Source organism: Lontra canadensis, unplaced genomic scaffold, assembly GCF_010015895.1.
Source record: "Lontra canadensis isolate GAN:19392208 unplaced genomic scaffold, GSC_riverotter_1.0 scaffold55, whole genome shotgun sequence".
In the NCBI taxonomy this organism is placed as follows: domain Eukaryota; kingdom Metazoa; phylum Chordata; class Mammalia; order Carnivora; family Mustelidae; genus Lontra; species Lontra canadensis.
Window position 1 is genome coordinate 9,278,541 of NW_022631049.1, and position 24,176 is coordinate 9,302,716.

Below are 24,176 nucleotides of genomic sequence, written 5' to 3' on the forward strand. Positions count from 1 at the left end.
GTATTTTTTTAAGTGAAAAGGTATAAGGTTTTGTGATTTTATCATATTCAAAGTTTAGAATCCATTTGTTCTCATGTTAAAAAAAGAAGTTTCATCTAGGAGTTGAGCAAGACTAAGACTACTATGTATATAGTTTTGTCGTTTGTACACTGCACAAGAGCATGCTATCAAAGGACACCTTACGCTTTGTGGGTATCTACCATTTGTGTATTATGACAACTTCGCAGCAGATGGCAGTAAGGAGGTATGAGCATACCCTTCTCTATTTTACACACAAACTCTATATGGACAAATGGCAATCTCATAGTTCAGAATACCTTTTTTCTTGAAGGGAGGGAAAATGTCATATAAGACCACTATTTAACATTCTAATTTACGTGGGAAAGCACACAAAGGAAGAAAGGTGGGGGTAAAGTTAAAAACAAAATAGGATATATTCACCTATACTCATCACAAAATACCTATATTGCATTAGTTTGTGCTTTTTGAAAACTTTGGTCTCAGCTTTGTTGAAATATCCTAGGTGAACAGCACTGAGTTATGAGAAACACTGATGCACGTCTGAAAGACAGTGCAGCACAGAGTAGGATGCATGACTTGTCAACCCATCTTCTTTTAAAATAGAATATTCTGGGGCACCTGAGTGGCTCAGTCGTTAAGTGTCTTCCTTCGGCTCGGGTCATGATCCCAGAGCCCTGGGATCAAGCCCCGCATCAGGCTCCCTGCTCAGCAGGAAGCCTGCTTCTTCCTCTCCCACTCCCCCTCCTTGTATTCCTTCTCTCTCTGTCTCTGTCAAGTAAATAAATAAAATCTTAAAAAATAAAATAAAATTAGAATATTCCTACAAGAATAAGAAAAATATTTCTAAATTAAAATAAAACCACTAAATTTTAAATAAACATGATATACTAAAATATTTTCTTCAAGTCAAATTTTGTAGTGTAAATTATATGAGATTAAAAACTTAGATGACCTCCTATGAATTTCACACACAAGTGAAGTTTTATTGTTTATATTATTGATTTTTTTAAATCAATGATCCTCAAAATCGAGCACCTTCCATTCCATTTGACAGAGGTGAGCTGTCTGGCATATTGCTGCGAGCACTTCTGGTACCTGATTTTCCTTCACTGTTTGGAGTCTTAGACAAACCATACGGCATGTTCGATGAAAGTGTAGATTTTAAAGGAGGTCGTCCTCGTTTTGACTTCTGCCTCTCCTCATCCCTCTTTTCATCCTTTTCGCTGTCGTCTTTATTCTGGGTAACAACAACAAAATGTATGAAAAGGGCCAGTGCCTTAGAAAAAATAAACATTCTATTTCTCCAAGGAGGATCAAAACTCAGAAAGATTACATATTTTATATGTCAACTCTTAATTTGTGCTTATAGAAACATTAAAAGCAAGTTGTTTTCTAACACAGTTTGTATTTATATGAATATGATAGTCTACAGTTTGCAACACTGCAATTACATTGTGAAAGCCAGAGTCCATGCATTAGAGAGATGCACAACTACTCAGCACCTTCCCCACCTCATTCCTTACTACTCCCTGAGCACCAGAAAGATATCTACATTAAACAGACAAAACACTAGGTGAATCTCTACAGCAAAGGCTGAAAATCAAGGGTGTGGTTGTGAGTATAACTAGCCAGTAGGTATGTGTTTTAAAATCTCGTATTAGCTTTCAAGACAGTGACTTAAAAAAATCCTAAAATCTGGCAACCCTGAGTCTGCATCCCACAGGAGACTGGTGAGTTCCACCTTCCCTTGGTTAGGAAAGTGTCCTCTTTTTTGTCACTATCAACCCTGCTTTACCCTTTTTCTGTATAGCTCCTATAGACATTTGAGTTTGAAGCCTATACCCTAAGGGGTCCCTGGTTTTTATCTTTCCTGAAACAATGTGATAATGTGTTTACATTTTTGTTCTTTTAGGTTCTGGGTTATAAGAGAGAAAATCACAACTACCTTAAAAGAATCAAGAGGATTATCATAATGAGAAAACAAGATTTATAAAAAACAGTACAATATAAATAATACCTATATTTATCATAAAGGATATGACTCTATATACATACTTTTGCTTTTTTCTTCTGTTTTTTCTTTGGTCCACCTTTGTCCAAAGGCCAGATTATCCTGTCAGCCTTCACCCATTCATCATACCTTAAAACAAAGAAAAAAATTAGAACTTTACAATACCTTATTTGAATGTATGCACCAAATAATACAACAGTGAGAAAACTAAAGAGTCTGGTTCTAGTGTTGGCAGAAACATGGAGAGCACAGGGGCTGGCTTGTTTGTAACGTGTGCCAGCTTGTGCTGGGTGCTTTGTTGACTCACCACCAACCGTTGAAGGCAAGAGAATGTCTTAGGGTAAACAAGGTCAGAGGAAGAGCTAGGTGGGCAAACTCTACACAGACTCACAACTGAACCGCTCTTCTTTTCCAAAACTGTATATTTGTTTCCCACAGATCTGAGCTTAATGCAATACGTGTGTGCTACACTGCCATTCACCCTATTGACTGAATAATGCAAAGGGAAATCAGGTGAATTCCCATTTGTAATATGATCAGTTCCAGGTTTATTTATAAAGTCCTTGTCAACTCTCTTTTCCTCTCAGAACTCTATAGCCTCCAGTATTTCTAGGGAAATTTTATTCTGAACTATGTCACCTCTAAAACTCTGGAAAAAAAAAATTTTAAGATTTTATTTATTTATTTATTTGAGAGAGAGAGCATGAAGGGGGGAGGTCAGAGGGAGAAGCAGACTTCCGCTTAGCAGGGAGCCCAACTCAGGACTCAACCTTGGGACTCCAGGATTATGACCTGAGGCGAAGGCAGTTGCCCAACCAACTAAGCACCCAGCTGCCCTAAAACTCTGAAAATTTTTAGAGATATTTCATTTCCTTTATCCAAGTTTATCTGTTTAGCTCAAATTGAAAACTCATTTCCCCTATACCTTTTTCCAAAATATTAACATCACTTTTAAACTTCAACATGGTCCAAGTTACTAATCAGGGGCAAATAAGAAATTAAACTTTGTAGAATACCAGTTCTTCCATGATGTAAACATACAGGTATTCATAGAGCTCGATCAAAATCTAAAATCTGAACATTTAAGCAAAAAAATACTACAGGCAGTTCTTGTTTTGAACTGCACTGTGTTAATGAAAAACATCCTCATGCTTTGTAACCCAGGTACCATGGTGCCGTGCAAAGTAAGAACATAGTTCCAATATCCACATTTTGGTAGACTCAGGACCATGACTATCTATTCTATGGTTTGAATACTATCTCTTCCTGGACTAACCCAATTATTTTCATTTTTCCAGGTATTCTTACCTCATTTAGAAATATTCACTCATTTGGACATTTACTGAGGGCCTACCAGCATCCCAGGCACTGTATGAGGAAATGTGTAAAGAATAATAGAGAAGAGGAGGAAGGTCCTTCCTCTCTGCAACTTGCAGTATGGTGTGAAAGACAGACAGTAAAACCAAATATAGTCTGGTAAACACAATAAGAGGGCTATTTATGTGTCTGGTCCAGGGCTAATGAAGGAGTAAATGCCCAATTCCAAAATTCCACAGGACGTATCAGACAAGCAAGAAGCACAGTGTACTCTAATCTAGAGTACACTGGGGCCGGAACATACTGGCCTGGCCACCACAGTATGTCATGTAGGTACTCCAGCATGAATAGTGCCAACCAAGGGTGATCCCAGAATTTCTCAACTACAGACCAGAACTCACCTCACAGTTGCACATGCTACCATGTTGCAGAAATCCAATGGATTCTCTAAGAACTACAGTGATTCTGTTTCAATAAGCAGACCAGAATGATACTAGCTTTTAAGAGTACAGAAGGACAATGAAAAACCACAGACCATGTGAGTAGCTAGTTGAGAAGATAACCAACTAGGGAGAATGTAAGCAGATAATAAAATGACTGTTGAGAAAAGTCATATAGTAAAACATTAAAAAAATAAGCACAAGGATGATAGGTAGGGGACATTCTAGAAAGCAGAACAGAAGAATAGACTCACAACAGAGGGTAAGTAAGAGTAGATGGCAAGGAACTGAACAGAAGCAGAGGAAAAATGAAGGTTATCCTGTGCTACAACTGCAAAGGCAGTGACTCAGGGCTGACAAAATGCCCCCCCCCCCATTCAACAATACATGCATACAAAAGAACAATCTCAGAGATGGACTAAAGAGTTTGCATAGAATTACTGAATCATGTTGTGTGCCCGAAACTAGTATGTCATTGTACATCAACTATAAACATTCAATAGTAAACATTTTATCTTGTTAAGTACAAAAGTTTCAGGGCACCTGGATGGCTCAGTCCGCTCACTGAGTGTCTGACTCTTGATTTTGGCTCAGGTCATGATCTCACGGTTGTGAGATCAAAGCCCACCCCCAACCAGGTTCCAAACTCAGAGGGAGTCTGCTTGAGATTCTCTCTCCCTCTGTCCTCCCCTCACTCGTGCTCTTGATCGCTCCCTAAAATAAGTCAATAAACTCTTCTAAAAAATTTAAAAAGTTTGTTCCTAGTATTGGCAGAAGTGTGAAGGGCATAGGCTGGTTTGAGAACTTTTTTTTTTTTTTTTAAAGATTTTTATTTATTTATTTGACAGACAGAGATCACAAGCAGGCAGAGAGGCAGGCAGAGAGAGAGGGGGAAGCAGGCTCCCTGCTGAGCAGAGAGGCGGATGCGGGGCTCAATCCCAGGACCCTGAGACCATGACCTGAGCCAAAGGCAGAGGCCCAACCCACTGAGCCACCCAGGCGTCCCTGGTTTGAGAACTTTTAAAGTTTTATATAGTATTCATTAAACCCATACTCTTAAAATGATGCAAAATGAAAGAAACCTAACTCTCCCTCACTGAAGAAAACAGGGGCGCCTGGGTGGCTCAGTCACTTTGAGCATATGCTGTCGGCTCAGGTCATGATCCCAGGATCCTGGGATGGAGCCCCACGTTGGGCTCCCTGCTCAGTGGGGAGCCTATTTCTCCCTCTCCCTCTGCTTCTCCCCCCTCACTCTTTTTCTACCCTCCCCCGAAAAAAGTCCTTAAAAAAAGTCAATATTTATTGAGCATTTACTACATGACACGCACTGTTTTAAACACTTTGTATATTAAAACAGGTGGTAAGCACTATTTCTCACATCTCTATAAATATGTACTTCATTTTCCCCAATTTAGAGGTGAGAGAACGGACACATAACACACTTCCAATATGCAGGGAAACCTTGAAGCACATTGGCTCCAAGCAAAGACAGGGGAAGCAGAGATATTAAACACGAGACTTTCCAAAAGAGAAAGAAAAGTAGTCCCTGACATTCAGGAACTGGCTTAGTACTATCAGCCACACAGCTGATCTGGCACTCATAGCCAGGTCCTGTTATTCTCCTGTTGAACAACAATTTCACAGAACAGCAACATCAGACAAGTCTGCTCCATGAGCATGATGGAACAAGACAAAAGCATGACTTCGTAATTGTTAGTATCTAAATACAGGAAAAAAAGGAACATTGTCCAAGCCACAAAAATGATCTTCATCCTTATCTTCAATCACTTGCTGCTGCTTTACCAATTACAACACTAACCTTGGTCTAGTCTTCTCTTCTTTTAGATAAGATTTATTAAGATAACCAGAATTATCACCACTTCCCGACCATGTCCAATCCAGAGCAAAGCCCACTCCCTAACCCTCCCCAAATTACCTAACAAGCTCAAATCTGAGTCTTTTCTAATCTTCATTTTTAAGATTTTGGGTATTTGAGAGAGGGAGAGTGCACAAAAGGTGGAGAGGCACAAGGAGAGGGAGAAAGAAGCAGACTCCTCGATGAGTAGGGAGCCTGACATGGCGCATCTTGATCCCAGGACCCTGGGATCACGACCTGAGCCACTCAGGTGCCTCATCTAATTAAATCAACCTATTTAGAATTATTAGAATGCTTGATACAAACTTCATTTTGAATAAATGTAACAAACCACCTGCACTGCTGAGAGCTTCAGGCCTGTCTCCCCGCCCATGTCCTGAAGGATGTTTCCACATAATCCTGGGCTACTGCTCTTCCAGAGGCGGTGCCCTAGACTTCCGTTAATTCATCTAACACCCTCTTATTGAGATGCCCTCTGGCATCCCATACTCTGTTCTCTCACTGCAAATGAGTAATAAATTCAACCTATTCAACTACAGATAGGATCCTGGTGGGGTGGAAGTACTGACATAGCTAATAAAGCAGTGGGGATGTTGAGAGTTTTGGAGAATTCAGATAAAAGGCGTGCTTTATAAAAACCTATATACCATTTGGTTTAGTCCACAACATTAAACATCTTTTTGAACCATGGAAAGAAATTGCAATAGTAAGAACACAGATTTCTTGCTTACCTAACGTTCCATCCATAATAATGTACCAAGTATAAAACTTCTCCATCATCAATTTCAGTGCTCTTAATACTGGCTTCATAGATTTTCTGCGTTTTCCCTCGACCATATTTTACTTTCACTTTGGTTCCTGTTAGGCAGGGTTCCATGTCTTCCTCATCTTCCTCCCCTTCAGAGTCACATTTGCTTTCTGTTTCTTCCCTGCGGCAAGTTAATAACATTGATAATGCTACTAATTTAATGGAGAACAAATTTAATACATGCTAAAAGAATCCAACATGTAGAATAGTCAAAACCTAAGTATTACCTTAATAACGTGTCAGTGGAGGAGGAGAAGAAGGAGGAGAAGGAGAAGATTTTTATGGACTACCTACTAGGAATTTATTTATTATGTAAAGGTGCACTGTACTTTATACAAGTAAATCTGTATTTCTTAAAGGCCAATCAGTAATCACAGTTGATGATGTAGAGTCTGATTAATCACTTTTGATAAAACAAAGATCTATATCCTTTGAAAAAGTCTTTAGGATTCATACTCAAGTGCTACCTTATTATGTGAAAATTATCTAGCTTGTAACTTCCTGCAACTAAACTGTCGTAAATCTTCTCTACCCAATTTGGAATGGTTCTTCGAAGCTGTTTTAGTGAGCAGAATAATGAACAAGGGCTATCTACCTGAGTAACTTTCTTTTAAATTTTGAAGGTTACTCTACCCTAACAAAGAAACAGTAGATATTTGAATATTAGGTCACTGGTTGAAACTGTGAGATACCACCAGAACAAAGCTTTGTGTATCTTGTATTGATTTCTTTGTGTTTTTACTCCTGTTCCATCAACCTTTCTTTGTTTCAAATAATCAGGTAGAAAAGAGACTGACATGGGAGGTCCAACAATATTTTAAATATCTTTACAAACAAAACATTCTGTATTAACCCTCGTAAGGATTCCGAAGAGATTTGCACCAAAGATCTTTCTAGTGTCGTAAGAGTTTTAAATGCTTCAGAGGAGGCACTGGGCTATAACAAACACAGGGCATTAATTTGGGGACCACTAGAGGAAGTGACATGAAGAAGCTTTTCAATCCCATTTGCCCTAGGAATGTTTTATCTCGAAGGACACCTTCCAAATTATATCCTGATAATGTAATTTCAAAATACTAAGAAACTACTTCAAACAGAAATCTCTAAAGATTTTTAAAAAATCTGTTTTTATGATTCCTGTTATACAATGAGAATACAGACTATGTTTTTCTATCTATTCAATCTTTAATAAAGGGAATACTGTTCTTCATATTCAAGTCTGTGAAACTCTAAAATAAGTATCTGTTCCGTTTACATATCAACTATAAATACATTTTGTATTTACATGTGTTAGGTGTTTTATGTATTATGTACATATAACACGTATTTTGAGGTTTATTTTTAACAAAACTTCAAACTATAATAAAGCCCTCCTTTTCAAATGGTTCACCTTTACTTAAATTTGTCCAAATGTTTGAAATACTACACTCACATCATTATATTCAACTCCAATTATCTCCTCCCAGTTTTCCTAATACTAATACTACTACAGAACTTTATTTACTAATCTAATTCACACGTAATTGTGATAGCTCTTGTACCTATTTTTACTGGTTCATAAAATTACCTCTTCCACTCAACAATCATTCCTAATTTTCCAAATATTTTCTCAATGGTTAATTTTCAACTGGGCGTCAGCCACTAGTTGGATGCAGCAGGCTACCTTTCCCCCATTTTGCTTAACAACTCAAATTTCTAGAAAATTTATCATCATATAATGTAATAATTGAAAAGTAGCTATGGAGAAGAGCTTATGTTACAAGAACATGTGTTATGCTGTTGTTGCTGAATTAAAATTCATTTTTTAGTAGCATATAAAAATTAGTAAATCCATTTGACAACACAGAAATGGCCAACTAAACACAGTCGGACATTACTTCGATCTAGCTGGACTGCCCGATCCTTGGTTATCTTTAAGTCAGTTCAGTCCATACATGTATAATACATGGGAAAAAAAAAATACCAACACTCAACAGCAAACAGGATGGACATTAAAAAAACTGAAATTTATTGGTGTGATGTGGGGCAAGAATGTATTTTCCAAACTAGAATCAGGGGTGCATGCCACTTATTCCAATACAATAACTTGAAAAAGAAAAATGTCTTAGATCAAGCTAACACACAGAAACATCTGCTAGTACTGTGCACCCATGTGTTTGTTAGCTTTCCCACATTGTACCTTTTTTAAAATGGAATTTTTGCTGTCGCTGTTTCCTCTTGTCCACTTCCTCCATTTTTCTCCAGCTCCCTTCCCTGCTGTCAACTGCAGGACCTTTCTTTTGACTGGGTGGCGCAGCCTTCTTTGAGGCCACTGTTTAGGGCACAAGTGCTATTAAAATGGTGCGACCAGTATATTCTCCAATTCCGAAAGGCGATACACATCATCTTCACAATGTGTCTCACCTTCATTAGACAAGAGGAATGGAAGTCCCAATAAGAAAACATTCCCTCAAACCTGAATCTCTAAGCAGGAACAGAGCGCTGCTTTACCCCAGACAGGTGCTTCTGGAGAACAAATATAAGATAATGTACCTCTCTTGGCTTTTCTCTTCCTCTTCATCTGAGTCTTTATCAGAATCCTCCTGCTTTTTAATTTTCTTCTCCTTTTGCTTTGGTGTGCTTTTTCTCCCCAGTAGTAGTTCATTTTCTTTTTTCTCTGCGGTTTCATAGTCATCGACTACATCCTTATTTTCTGTATCATTGTCTTTTAATTTGTCTTCTGTTTTCTCTTCTTCAATTTCTTTTTTAATAGAATGTGCATCTCGAGCTATTCTCCTTCGTCCCTAGTAGAAGGGGTAAAAGCTTTAAAATAGCTATCACGACAAAGGAGGAAAAAGCAGAAAATGCTTCTTTTTCTTAAACCTTCACAGCAATGAGCAGTCATCTCTCTGGCTTGAGACATGACGTGACAATCCATCAACCCTTGTGTACTTTTCCTTTCAACCCATGTAAATTACTTAATTATGTCCATGTCTATGATCCTTGGATACATACTACAGAAAAAACGAAAATTTCCTCCTTTGTCCAATACATTATTTTCTCAGTTTTATTATTTCTTGACTATAATGATTTTTTTTAATTGAACTACAGTTGACATACAATGTTATATAAATTTCAGGTGTACAACACAGTGATTTGACAATTATATACCTTATGCAGTGCTTACCATAAGTGTGGTTACCATCTGTCACCAGTCATCACAATATTACTAACTATATTTCCTATGCTATACTTTTCATCCCTGTGATTTATAACTCTTAGTTTGTGCCTCTTAATCCCTCTGTATTCATGAGTCTGTTTCTGTTTGTTCATTTGTTTTTAGATTCCACATATATATATTTATTTATCCTTGTAGACTTATTTCACTTGGCATTATTTTATCCCATTTTTAGTTATTTCTTGACTATAGTGAAAGTTCTAAAATAATTAACTAAATATCAATGACACAAGTTAACAATAATTTAAAAAATAATAAACCAGCCCCCTAAATTATGGACTCTTCAAAAGCTCTGTGATCTCTAATTTTCCATTTTAAAAAAAAATTTACATGGGGCGCCTGGATGGCTCAGTGGGTTAGGGCCTCTGCCTTCGGTTCGGGTCATGATCCCAGGGTCCTGGGATCGAGCCCCGCATCGGGCTCTCTGCTCGGCGGGGAGCCTGCTTCCTCCTCTCTCTCTGCCTGCCTCTCTGCCTACTTGTGATCTCTGTCTGTCAAATAAATAAATAAAATCTTTAAAAAAAAAAAAATTTACATTATCACTTTCTGTGTGACCACATTTTAAAAGAACTGAATTGGGGCACCGGGATGACTCAGTCAGTTGGGTGTCCAACCCTTGATTTTGGCTCAGGTCATGACCTGAGGATTGTGAGACTGAGCCCCTGCATCAGACTCTGCACTGGGTGTGGAGCCTGCTTGAGATTCTCTCTCCCTTTCCCTGTGCTCACTCCTAAACCCCCATACTCTTGCTCTCTCTAAAGAAAATAAAAATAAAATAAATTTTAAAAATGGAAGGACTAAATTGCATCAATGGCCAAAAGTGAGCTGATTTCTTTGAATGAGTGTCTGGAGAGCTCACTGGGCCGGCAGTAACTTATTCTCCCCCCAAGCAGCTTTCATCTAGCCTCCTGCATGCTCAACTGACCATGAAACTGGTAAGCCATTTCATTCTCTCCTAAATTCTCCCTCAAGTTCACCTCCTCACACTGACAGAGTTCCCATCTACCTGGAATAGAGGACATAAAAGGGGCCAACAACTTAAGGAGCACTAGACTACATTACAATTAATACCTCAGTAAAACAAATGTTCTCCCTTGTTCCTATGTGCTACTTAAACTAAGTTAGAAAAAAACATGTGTTTTTCTCATCACAAAGAACTAGAATATAAGTCCCACAAAGGTGGAGATTCTGTCTTCTTCACTTCTATATCCTATGCACAGAGCAGCTGTTCTTTAAATACTTGTAGGTAAATGAATGAAAACAACTGCTATCTATCAGACTTTAGGCCTATATACCTTTGTCCCAGAAATACCACTTTTATTTTATAAGTTTACTTATTTATCTATTTAAGTAATCTCAAAATGTGGGGATTGAACTCACAACCCCAAGATCAAGAGTTGCATTCTCTTCTGACTCAGGCAGCCAGGTATCCCGGAAATCCCATTCTTAGGATTCTGCCTTCTATATTCAGACAAATGAGGAGGAATTTTTACAAGGATTTTTTTTTTTTTAAGATTTTATTTATTTATTTGAGAGAGAAGGAGTAAGAGAGAGCATGAGAGAGGAGAAGGTCAGAGGGAGAAGCAGACTCCCCAAGGAGCTGGGAGCCCGATGCAGGACGAGATCCTGGAAGTCCGGGATCATGACCTGAGCCGAAGGCAGTCGCTCAACCAACTGAGCCACGCAGGCACCCCCGACAAGGATACTTTTTGCAGCACCTTTTGTAATCGTAAAAAATTTAGGAGAAAATCTTAAGGAAGGTAAATTTATGGTACATCCATACTATGTAGTACTCTGCAGTATTTTTTGTAAGATGAAGAACATCTTTAAGAACAAGAAAGTATGTCCAAAATACACGTAATGGGGGATATTATTCAGTCTTAAAAAAGAAGGAAATTATGACACATACACAGATTGAACCTGGAAGACATACTGACTGAAATATGCCAGTCAAAAAAGGATGAAACAGGGGCGCCTGGGTGGCTCAGTGGGTTAAGCCTCTGCCTTCGGCTGAGGTCAATGATCACAGGGTCCTGGGATCGAACCCCGCATCAGGCTCTCTGCTCAGCAGGGAGCCTGCTTCCCCGTCTCTCCCTGCCTGCCTCCCTGCCTACTTGTGATCTTTCTCTGTCAAGTAAATAAAATCTTTAAAAAAAAAAAAAAAAAAAGAAAGAAAGAAAGAAACAGTAAGATTCTACATATCTGAGGTACCTAGAGTCATCAAATTCATAGAGACAGAAAGTAGAATGGTGGTTGCCACAAGCTGGGATGGGAGGTTACTGTTTAATGTCTAGTTTCAGTTTTGCAAGATGAAAAAGGTACTGGAGATAGACAGTGGTGATGAGTGCACAACATATGAACGTAGTTAATGCCACTGAACTGTACATTTAAAAATAGATGATGCATATTATGTGTATTTACCACAAACTTTTAAATTAAAAATAAAAATTAAAGAAATGAAATAAACCATTTGAATATTTCATTAAATTCACTAGAAGATTCCACTTACTAGATGAGGGTTAAAATGGACAGTTTGAAAAAATGGTTTCTAAGCACCGAAAAGAGGAATTTCATCTCCTCTTTCACTAAATATTATTTCATTCAAAAATAAGATGTAACAGTAACTGAACTCCTTTGATAGTGTGATAAATTTTTCCTCCTAAAATCTGGTTAAGTCCTGGGCACCTGGGTGGCTCAGTGGTTTAAGCCTCTGCCTTCGGCTCAGGTCATGATCTCGGGGTCCTGGGATCGAGCCCCGCATCGGGCTCTCTGCTCAGCTGGGAGCCGCCTGCTTCCTCCTCTCTCTCTGCCTGCCTCTCTGCTTACTTGTGATCTCTGTCTGTCAAATAAATAAATAAAGTCTTAAAAAAAATAAATAAAATTTGATAAGTCCTACCACATAGACACCATTTGACAACAATCAAAATAGTGGATGACAATGTCTGCAAAGGGCTTATATACTAATGGAGAAGAAGAGCAGAGTTAGAAGATTAAAGCAGTGTGCCTATTACTAGAAAATAAGATGAAGTATAAAAAACTGCCATGAGAAATGTACATGTAGTGTGCTGCAGGTAACAGAGAAAGAAAAGATCCCACCCAGCTGGAGGCACAAGTATTACAAGGAGGAGATTCATGCACTCCACAGCTATTTACTAAGTCCTTCCTTGTAGATCAAGCACTATTCGCAATGCCTGGGACTGGTCAATGAACAGAATAAACGCTAATCCCTGACCTCATGGAGTACGATTCTAGTGCAGACCAGGGTAAAAGAAACAAATATAAAAAAGAAAATTTAAAGTAAGTTACAGATAAAAAGAGCAACCTTAGAGGGATTGCAAACCAAAGAGAGGCGGTAGGTTACAAGCTTAGATAACGTTACCAGGATAAGCTTCAGTGAGGTGACTTTTTAGCAAGACTTGAAGGAAGTACTTATGTGAGACTGACCCCAGATGAGAATGACATCAAAAGACATAAACAGAAAACAACAGGAGGAATGGTTTTCTCAGCTAGAAGAAATAATATGAGCTATATTTAGGAAAAAATAGCCACACTAGTCTGCCTAAAGTACAACTCAATACTGAAAAATAAACTAGGTTAATTGGACCATTTTTTTGTGTATATCTGAAAATGTCCATAATAAAAAATTATAAGTAATGTTTAAAATAAAACAGGTAAAACTAATGTTAACTACTTACTCTTGGAGATTTTAATTCTATTTCTTCTCTTTCACTTTCACTGTTTGAATCAATATTTTCCTCAGGTTCACTCTTCACTTCTACTAAAGGCATTTCTTGATCTACTTTTAGAGCCTCTTCCATTGATTCTTCTAAGTCTTTTTTTTCCTCTTTTACTTTTGGTTCATGATGGTGAACAGTTCTGAACTGAATATTTGCAGAACGGCAGTATTCCTCAAAACCATAGAGATACCTAAAGAAACGATATTTCATTTTAGGAAATGTTAGTCTTTACATTTAACTTAAATACTATATTATTACACACACACACAGATTTTAAAAAAATAAAACTCAAAACTTTTTTTTTTAAAGTACTTTTCCTATGTGACTAATTTCTCAGTGTTTTATACAGGTTATCAACAGAAATACTGATCATAAGATTTCTTCCTGAAAAATCTGCACCTGTGATAACTGAACATAGCTATCATAGTTTTGATATGAAGGCTATTTCACCATAAGCGATATAGCTCTATAACATGTATCACCATTTCAGATTATTAACACTGCTGCATCATCCCTCACTTTGAAAAGGAAATCAGGACAATATAGAAAATGGAGTAAAGCAGACCTGGTTCAATGAAATAACATTGAGTCACATGTATCTATTAACCTAAACCTTTTTATATACTTTCTCTAACTTTAATGTTCTTTGATGTGTTCTTGTTTAACTGTTAACAAATTAAATGGAAAATATTCCTGTAATATGTATTCTTTGATGAATAAACTATACTACTTACTTTCTATAAGCAGTTTTTACATTGTAGGAAGCAGCTGAATTCAAAATAGGAATGCCAAGGTCCATATAAATTTGCTTCCATACAGCACCACTATCAATCTGGAAAATTAAGTTTTTATTTGTTAACATTTACAAAGGGAAATAATCTTTACACTAATATTCTAGGTTCGTTAAGAAAATGTGCTTATTACCTACAGTGCATATAACAATGCAACATTAGATAATTTAACTTTTCATTACATCCTTACTTACATTATCACATCCGCCTTGATGATAAACCAGTCTAAAGAGTTTGAAGAGATTGAGATCTTTATAGCCCAAAACAGGTGGTTTGTTGATTGGAGTACCTTTTTAACATGAAGGCAGAAATAAAATTTTTATTCAAAGGGAAAGTGCTTTTACAAGGCTATCAATAAAAAGCTTTCCAACTTCTAATTTCCCAAGATTTATTAATCAGAAGCATATATTTAAAGAACCCTAAATTATTTAAGACAATACAAAATATCCTCTATATTCTTTATTCAGCATTGTAATAGTCTTTAGATTTACCTCTATGATTACTAAAATCACATCTCTCACAACTAATAAAATCACCTGTCACTGAATTGGGTAGAACTAAATCCTTCAACTAACTACACGGCGTAGCCAACAATGCTCCTGGTTCAAGAAGTCTGGGCAAGAACATACACAATGGAAAGGGTACAATATAGGGCATACATCCATTTTCACTGCTTGAACACAAACGTTAAGACTGTTAACAGTAATCTGAAGGATGATTTCCCTAAGTCACAGAATTCCTAGGACTAATTTATTAGAGGATTTTCCAGGACTTATGTAAAGTCAAAAAATAGAATAATTTATAAAGGCTGTATTTCTTTTAACTGTATTAGAAATCCTATTCTTGGAGCACCTGGGTGGCTCAGTTGGTTAAGTGTCTGCCTTTGGCTCAGGTCATGACCCCAGGGTCGTGGGATTGAGCCCCAAATTGGGCTCCCTGCTCAGCAAGGAGTCTGCTTCTCCCTCTCCCTCTGCCACTCTCCCTGCTCATTCTCTCTCACTCTCTAATAAATGAATAAAATCTTTAAAAAAAAAAAAAAAGGAAAGAAGAAGAAATCCTATTATATTTAGATAGGAACTGATCATCTATTTTGTTTCATTTGTTGAGATCCAGGATCAGGCTATTTTACTTGCTGCAAAGACTGCACCAGTAACTAAATGGGTGTGTAGATTAATATTACTATTGTTCCCTTTCCTTTACTGAAATATTATTATAACAATTTTCAGTTTTGTAAGTCTCAAGTAGACTATATACCTATACAACTTTCATATATATTTCTGTTCAAAATAAGTATTAATAGTTGTTTTTATTTCAAATATTTATTTTCAACTCTGATTCTTTTTTTTTTTTCTTTTTTAAGATTTTTTTATTTATTTGCCAGAGATAGAGAGAAAGAGTACACACAAGCAGGCAGAGAGGCAGGCAGAGGCAGCGAGAGAAGCAGGCTCCCTGCCAAGCAAGGAGCCCGATGCGTGACTTGATCCCAGGACCTTGGGATCATGACCTAAGCCAAAGGCAGCAGCTTAACCAACTGAGCCACCCAGGCGCCCCTCAACTCTGATTCTTAAGGCTTTACTTAAAATCCAAATCCATGTACCCATGACTCTAATAAAAATAATGCATAAACCTAGAATGTTAAAAAAAAAAACACCCTAGAATGTTAAACTATAAAAGAAATGACTACTTTTAAATAACAAGCATGAAATACCTCTGTCTTCCATAAACTTATAAAGCTGTTGGAGGAAGTTGTCCCTCTCTTCAGGATCAAGTTCTTCCTCAGGCTGTAAAAGTATATAAATACAAAGAACAATGAATAGGGTGAGATACAGTCTTCTTTTTTAATTTGTTGTTGTTGATGAACACAACATAGAGGAATTTTATTAAGCTGGAAAATATGAATTTCCTCCAAATGCTACAATGCTAGACTTTAAGTCATATTTTTATAGAGCTGATTTGATACAACTGTCAAAATACACAATCTCTACCCTTTACCCATCTACCATTCTAACCCTACCCTTGAATATCAACACAGGGACTAAGAGTAGCCATGAGGAAAAGGTTCAGGAATCAGTAAGACTGTTTTCACTTCATTTGGTTTAGTTTTTTTTTTTTTAAATCCATCAAAATGCATGTGGTCCACAAAAATATATTGATAAGCACAATAATTACAAATATATTTATTATTTTAAAATAACCCACATAACTTGTACCCTTAGGGCTAATACATTATATGTTTATTAAAAAATTTTTTTAAATTAAAAAAAATTAAAAGCAAAAAATATATATATAAATGTTAAAATTTGTTACTGTTGAATGAATATAAACTAGAGGTTACAAAGTCACATGGCAAAGGGTTTTTTTTTTTTTTGATAGCATAGTGGTTTAAAGAGGTTTATGTAATTTCATTTTGTCTCAGGCCCCACCATCCCTTCTCGTATCACATTAGCCTGCTTTTCTCATTTGCCCTTCTTGCACAGCCTCTGTAAAAAAGACTTTGCAAGCCCTGAAAAAAAAAATGAAAATTATTTCTTAAGGAAGGAAACTAGATTCATAACCACAAATTCATTCCTGGGGGTGGGGAATCAATGAAAACACTCATGTAAAAAAAAATAAAAACAAAAAAAAATTACTCTCTCTGCAAGTACCTATCTAAGTGTTAATTATACTAATTATATAAATCTAATGATTTCTTCTTATAATGTCAAAGTCTTGGCTCTAGTCAAACAAACAGACTATGGGCTTCAATAAAATATTCTCTTTCCTGATTGACTACTTATAAACAAATACTTGGGAACATTCTTACTTAAAATTTAACAATACTATGGAGAAGGAGAAACAAAACAATATCTTTTGTCCACATAAATTATTATAATTTAATTTCAGAGTACTGCTTTTCTGTGTTCCAAAAGAAGAATTTAGAGTTTTGTCTTTCAAAGCCATGATCAAAGCAAAATTAACTATCAGCCAATAGAGTATTCACCATCCAGAGAGCAACAGGTCCTTTAAAATTATGTATTAAGAATTTTAATTGCTAAAATACAGCAGCCAGAGTCAATGAACATGCAGTTGATCAAAACCATAAGGCAATCAAGGGAAATAAAATCTTTTAGTACATTCATTCAGAATGACAGCACTGGAGTACTCTGAGTTTTAACAGATACAAAGAAACTAAATCAAAGTTCTAAGCCTCACAAATTAGCAATATGGAGTCAACAGGGGTCATCACTAAATGTTCCAATCAAAAGATGGCAATTTTTTCCCCTTGTGAATTTAAAAAGTCTTGCTTTTGCAAAGTAATTAGAACAACGACCAATGAATTAACTCAAAAAAGAAAAAAATAAGCCACTAGCCCAAGAACCATTTCAAATATTATTTCAAATATTATTTTTAAAAGACTTCTGGTATGGGGCGGGGGAGACACCTTATGCCAGACCACCCCTATGCTTTGCTTCTCCCTCATAATCACAATAGTTTCCCCTCAGACCAATACCTCATTTCCAGTAGTTATGATCTTGCAGAATTCAAATAAAGCCCTTGTATCCAATATACATAAAAAAGTATTTTTTCCAAAGGCACTGACTTGAAATCAAAATTTTTTCCAAAACAAGTTAAAAAAAAAACAAACGAACCCATCAACTTCAAATTAGGTATTAAGGTTGTACCAAACATTTCATAAATTCTTACTAAGTTTTATAGATAAAAATTGGTATTTTGAATATATTTGATTTTAAAGTGAGTGGATGTCTGGGAAACCTGGGTGGCTCAGTTGGCTAAGCAACCAACTCTTGATTTCGGCTCAGGTCATGATCTCAGGTTCTGGGATCAAGCCCCATTTTGGGTTCTGTACTCAGTGGGGAGTCTCCCTAAGAACCACCCCCCCAACCCCGCCCCAGGCCCCTCACACTTGTGCGCTTACGCTCTCCAATAAATAAATAAACCTTTAAATATAAAAGTAGATGTCTAAGAATGTACTGAGTTCAATGAGAAATTATGGCCATAAATTTCTGAGTTCAGGTGCAATTACCAGATGTAAAAACAAGACATAAATGAATAAGGAATTCTGCTTATAAATAAATACCTGCTTGAGAAGAATTTTCCACAAGGAAAAAGATGATAGGAACACCTTTTTAAATTTACCTGATCATCATTGCAAAAATTAAAACTGCTTAATTTCTTACAATAATTCTTCACAATCTTTTTTTTTTTTTTTTTTGGCAAACAGCTGTGTTAGTCACCTTGGACTAAAACTGCATATGCTAGAAAACACCTCCAACTAGAAGAATCTATCTTTATGGCTTTTTTATGGGGGCTCATGTTTGCTCTTATGGTGTACTTTCTCTGTTCATGGTATTTTTAAATGCAAAGTCCTCTATTTTAAAAGATCCATTTATTTGACAGACAGAGATCACAAGTAGTCAAAGAAGCAGACAGAGAGAGAGAGAGAGAGAGAGAGAGGAGGAAGCAGGCTCCCCACTGAGCAGAGAGCCCGATGTGGGGCTCGATCCCAGGATCCTGGAATCATGACCTGAGCTGAAGGCAGAGGCTTTAACCCACTGAGCCACCCAGGCACCCCCAAATTTCTCTATTTTTAAAGATTTCTTTTTTTTTTAAAGTAATCTCTATGCCCAATGTGGGGCTCAAACTCACTATCCCAAGATCAAGAGTTGCATGCTCTACTGACTAAGCCAGCCAGGTGCCCCTGTTCGTGGTACCTTCATACCTAAGGCATCTCTCTCCTGGTCAATAACCAGAAGGCGTTCCATTCTTTTTTTTTTTTTTTTTTTTTAAGATTTTATTTATTTATTTGACAGAGAGAGAGAGAGATCACAAGTAGGCAGAGAGGCAGGCAGAGAAAGAGAGGGAGAAGCAGGCTCTCTGCCGAGCAGAGAGCCTGATGCGGAGCTCGATCCCAGGACCCCGAGATCATGACCTGAGCTGAAGGCAGAGGCTTAACCCACTGAGCCACCCAGGCGCCCCAAGGCGTTCCATTCTTAAAGGGCTTTAGAGTAGGAGAAGCTTGTAATAATAAGAGGTAAAGTCCACTAGACTGCTGATATGCCTTCTTCCCTTCATTCAGTCAAGTATGTGAAGAGGAATTATGTACCCAGTAAAATGCCAGGGTGGAGAACAGGATTAAGGATATGGAAGAAGGATGAACAAGATCATAATTTTAAGAAATTTATAATTTTATTTAGCATCAATATATACTACCTAGTGTTATATATGTAGTTGTGCATCTATCTATATATATTAGTAAATTATGAATTTTCTGACTTTGGAAACTGTATCTTCAAGTTCACTTCAAACATTTATTGATGGCAACCATGAGTCAGGGAAGAATATACAAAAGTACTGTGTTTAAAATGAGAAGACCTACTTTCTACTTTTGACTCTCTGAGTCTAGCAGACGATGCAGCAATGAAAAACAAGCCAACGTAATACAACATTAAAAGTGTCGCAAAATGCATTAAAGAATATAGGATGGGGTCAGCGGTTCTGCTGGAGACGGAGTGATAGTGGTTATATTAGGGAAAGCCTCAAAATGTGAAGAGTAGAGAGCCCAGGAGCTAGAGCAAACAGCATAAACAGGAGGCCAGCAAAGGCAGGCTGTGATTAAGAAAGCACTTTCTAATGATATGCTAGAGAATCAGAACTGGAATGTGAGAGAGCTGAAGAGGAATTATATTACATTTGTGTTTTAAAAGCTCTCTGCCAATAATGAGCTTGATGGATGGGAAGGGAAAGGAAAGCGACTGTAAGAATCCACAAGGAAGAGGATCAACGCTTGGATTAGTCTTGCTCTCTGATGATGGAAAAGATGACCCCCTACTCCAGAAGGAGAAAGAGAGAGAGGAGTAAATGCTGAGATTCTTTTTAAGTCTAAATTACTCATGTTTATAATCTTGAAGGTTCCCACACATTGTAAGGGCTCGAAAGGTTAAAGACATGCCTACTTTACCCACAATTTTATCACCAGGGATTGGCATTTAGCTAAGACATTCTGTTACTATGTGAATGAAAACAATGTGAAAATAAACTGGGGAGATTTTCTTCGATTAATTTACATTTGCTGAGTTTCGGAGCTAGCATTAATGATAATATAAATTTAACGGGGGTCCGAGAAAGAAAAAATAAGAATGGCTGAGAATGGGGGGCACCTAGCTGTACTCTTGCAGAACCAAGCACCACGAGAAGCACAACCAAAGAGGCAACTCCGCAGCTGCCCCTGGGCTGGGGGACGGGCACAAAAGAAGCAGTCACACCAGCAGCTCTGCTCATGCTTTTATTGAAGCCAACCCTAAGTCTGGAACATACCAAATAGCCATACTGATTTTTTTAAAACCATGCAATAAATGCTAGAACAATTTATGACTGGGGTGAATGCACAGAACATTTATAGGTCATACCGAACCTTAACTCAAGCAGAGCTGCTATTTGTTCCTACACAGAAATCTTGGATTCCATGTAGATTCTTTTTGGATTCATTAAATCTCAGCTGTTTTATATCACTGAGTTTATTCGACCTTCCTTCTATTTGCCCTACTATATTTAATCCTGTTTAAAGGAATGGGCAACAGAAGAGTGATACTTAATGAAATATACCTGAAAACTCAACAAACAGTTTCTGAGCAAAATCTAAAGGTGTGTGTATGGGGAGGTGGGGTGTTCAAAAAAAGTTACATATTGCTGGAGAATAGTGGCAGGGAGAATTGAAAGTGGGCACAGGTCAAACTATGAAGGGCCGAACTAGTAAGGGGCTACAATAAAAGACCTAATCTTCGTCCCATTGGTGCTGAGACCATTAAAGGGTTTCTAGCAGGAACTTTGTGAAGAATGGATTGGAGGGGAAAAGACCGATCGGAAGACACCTGAAATAATTGGGACAAGATACAAAGGAAGAGGAGTATCAGTCAAGAACCTTTATTGCAAGTGGCAGAAAAGTATCCCAAAGTAGCTTAAGCCAAAAAGAATTAATTTAAAAGCTCACAAAATTATGCAAGGAAATGAGATTGCCTATAGAAAAAAGAAAGCATATATTATGAAGGGATGGTAGATAACTTATTTAGGGATTTCTTCCAACATGAACTTTCTGGAGCCTTACAACAAATCTTCCAACACTTTGTTTCAAATCGCAGTTTGTTAGGATAACTGCATGGTCCACACTCATTCATTTATTCAGAAACTGTTTAATCAAGGTTTAATATTAGCCAAGCTCTGAGGTAGTTGATGGATATGTATGTTGGTGGGAAAAGGAAAAGACTAAAACAAACAAAAAGCTTGACATCCACTGTTTTCACAGACCTTACAATAGAGAGAAGAGAAAAAAATTTTAAAGGTCTGTGAAAACTTATATAAGGTCTCTACACCTCCATTTCATCACTCATAAAAAATCCTGTTGTGAGGATTCAGTAAACAATCTTTAAAAGTCACTAAGTCTCCAAAACTAAGCTGAGAACATTATTTGGTGTGGGCATCTTTACCTGTTTCTATCTCCTACAAAAGCTAAATATTTTAATTGTGGTATAACGAAAGCCACATCTTACTGATGACATATGCTCTGGTATAACATATATTTTCTTGTCCTAACACCTCAGTAAAATATAACAAATGAGAACCTAAATTTAGAAAGAAAACTTAGAGGCTCCTGGGTGGCTCAGTTGTTAAGCATCTGCCTTCCGCTCAGGTCATGATCCCAGAGTCCTAGGATCCAGCCCCATATTGGGCTCCCTGCTCAGCAGGAAGCCTGCTTCTCCCTCTCCACTTACTTGTGCTATCTCTGCCAAATAAATTTTAAAAAATTTTTTAAAAAGAAAGAAAAGAAAACTTAAACTGAAAACTTAAATTAAAAAAAGAAAAAAACCCCTGTAACATTAAGTCTGGTAACTCTGGTGATCCATTAGTCAAAATGACTCCCCCTAGACTACCAGTAAAGCCTTGTGCAACAAGTAGAATTCTAAACTGTCCAGAAAGTTATCATATGTAAAAATGATCAGTTGACAATATAGATTTTAGAGGAAAGGAAACAGAGAAAATTCACAATCTTAATAGGCATTGATCATTTAGGATAAGGGATAAAAGCCATGACAGCACTGTTATTAAAAAACTACCATAATTACATCTTGAGTAAATATGAAGGTAAATAATGTCCAGTATACTACTTTTAGAAAGAGGTGACATGATGCAATTTTTTAGAAGTATTTCAATATAAAAGAATAAATACTACTACTTCTATGCCCTAAAATCAATTTATTCCAAGAGAATCACATTGAGATTTCTCATTTAAAAAAATCTGCTTAGGTTCAGTGCAGAGAAAAGACTGGAGGAGGCCAGCAGGGACATGGGAAGGTTACCTCTGCCGTCGTGCAGGTAAAGGAGAATAGTGCTTGGACTAAGGTGGCAGAGAGTAGAAACAGGTAAGTGGGTAACCCTGAAAGCTATCAGGCAGCAGAAGAAAGATTTGGTGTCTCATTGGTTAGAGGGGCAAGAGTGGGAGGATTAAGGTGACCACCATGTATCTGATTTGGATAATTGGTGGATCACGCTTCTATTAAAATAAATTAGGGACAACCATGAGAAGGACCAGTTTCAGGGGGAAAACGAAAACAGTTCCTGTACGTGGTGAGTCTGAGTTCTTACAAAATAAGCCTCGTTAGCAGTTAATATAAGTGTGGGGCTAAGAAGAGACATCTTTGATGTACATATAGATTTGGAGTCACTGTATCATTTAGTTAGGAAGTAAACTAGAAAAAAAATGTAATGTCATGGATGTCAGGTGATTGAAGAAGGTAGGCATGTCAAAAATGCTGAATACTGCTAAGGAGTCAAATGAGATCATGATAAAAATTTTTTGGATTTAGTGCAGAAAATTTGTTGAAGGTCACTGGTTGTTTTAGCTGAGGTGGGAGTACAAGACACACTACAGCGAATTAAGAGTGAACAGGAGGTTGAGAAATATAACATTGGATGTAACTGAGTAATCTGGTTATAAGGGCCAGGACAGAGGACAGTATCTGGAGGGGATGTCAGAAGGCTGGGAGAGATGGAAGCATGTTCTTAAAAACTGATGAGAAGGAAACAACAGAACAGGTTAAAGATTCTGGAAAGAAGTGATAGTTCATAATTTAAGATAAGAAAAAAGAGAATGAGATCCAGAGCATAAACTGAGGGACTCATCATATAGAAGAGAGCAACATATCGTCAACTGTACTTCAGGGAAGGAGAACAGGCAAGTGAAGTGTAGTGCATGCTCCCAGCTGGATAGTCCTAGTTTCTTTCTAAAGTTGGAGTGGACTGGGGCAGGGTTGGAGGACATAGTGATTTGCTTATAGAAACTGGGAATTGACTAATGGTGTTGAAGGCTCAACAAAAGTTGGCAGTCATAAAATTTACAGAGGTATCATTCTTCCCTGCTGTGTACACTGAAACAGAAAATTTCAGGGAATACATTAAGATGGCATGATATATTCATCATATGGTAAGACACTTTTTAAATTTCGCTGAACAGTTCAACAACCATCTGCCTAAAACAAATTATTATAGGACTCTTGTATTATATCAGACTTGACTAAGACTAATCATTTTTCCCCCTACTTGAAAAGGTACACACATTCTAATCATCAAGCTATACTTTGGACGCTATCTCATCTAAGGCTTTATATTCAGTCAACCCTCTTTCATGCTACCACAACTATGAAATAATTTGATTTGAGAAGTGACTTTTTGTAAATACATAAAAATAAAGCTACAATTGTGTATACAAATGTGCAATCCTCATAAATCTGATTAAGTGAACCTAATTTGGTTGGTCTTATACTGATTCTGTAAAGAAAGGTCTTGCTAAACACATTAGGACATTTTTGTTTGCTTGTCCAATAGGCTAAACTTCAAGACTTTTGCAAATAAGTTATTATATTTTAATGAAAGTTAAAATCTCAATTATTCATTGAAAATTGACTTT

The 24,176-nt window shown here is 37.1% G+C and overlaps 1 protein-coding gene across 5 annotated transcripts in view; it reads right to left on the minus strand.

Annotated features, from left to right (window-relative positions):
- Nucleotides 1-24,176, minus strand: part of ARID4A (AT-rich interaction domain 4A) — a 65,945-nt gene that overhangs the window by 15,432 nt on the left and 26,337 nt on the right. For 3 of the 5 annotated variants that reach the window (XM_032875295.1, XM_032875293.1, XM_032875294.1), the window contains exons 12-19: nt 15,927-15,999; nt 14,413-14,507; nt 14,162-14,259; nt 13,386-13,617; nt 9,006-9,256; nt 6,397-6,594; nt 2,077-2,161; nt 1,057-1,258 (exon numbers count right to left, since the gene is read on the minus strand). In XM_032875295.1, coding sequence (XP_032731186.1) covers nt 1,057-1,258; nt 2,077-2,161; nt 6,397-6,594; nt 9,006-9,256; nt 13,386-13,617; nt 14,162-14,259; nt 14,413-14,507; nt 15,927-15,999 — 1,234 coding nt within the window. The remainder of the gene's footprint in view (nt 1-1,056; nt 1,259-2,076; nt 2,162-6,396; nt 6,595-9,005; nt 9,257-13,385; nt 13,618-14,161; nt 14,260-14,412; nt 14,508-15,926; nt 16,000-24,176) is intronic. The other 2 variants (XM_032875296.1, XM_032875297.1) reach the window with 1 other exon arrangement.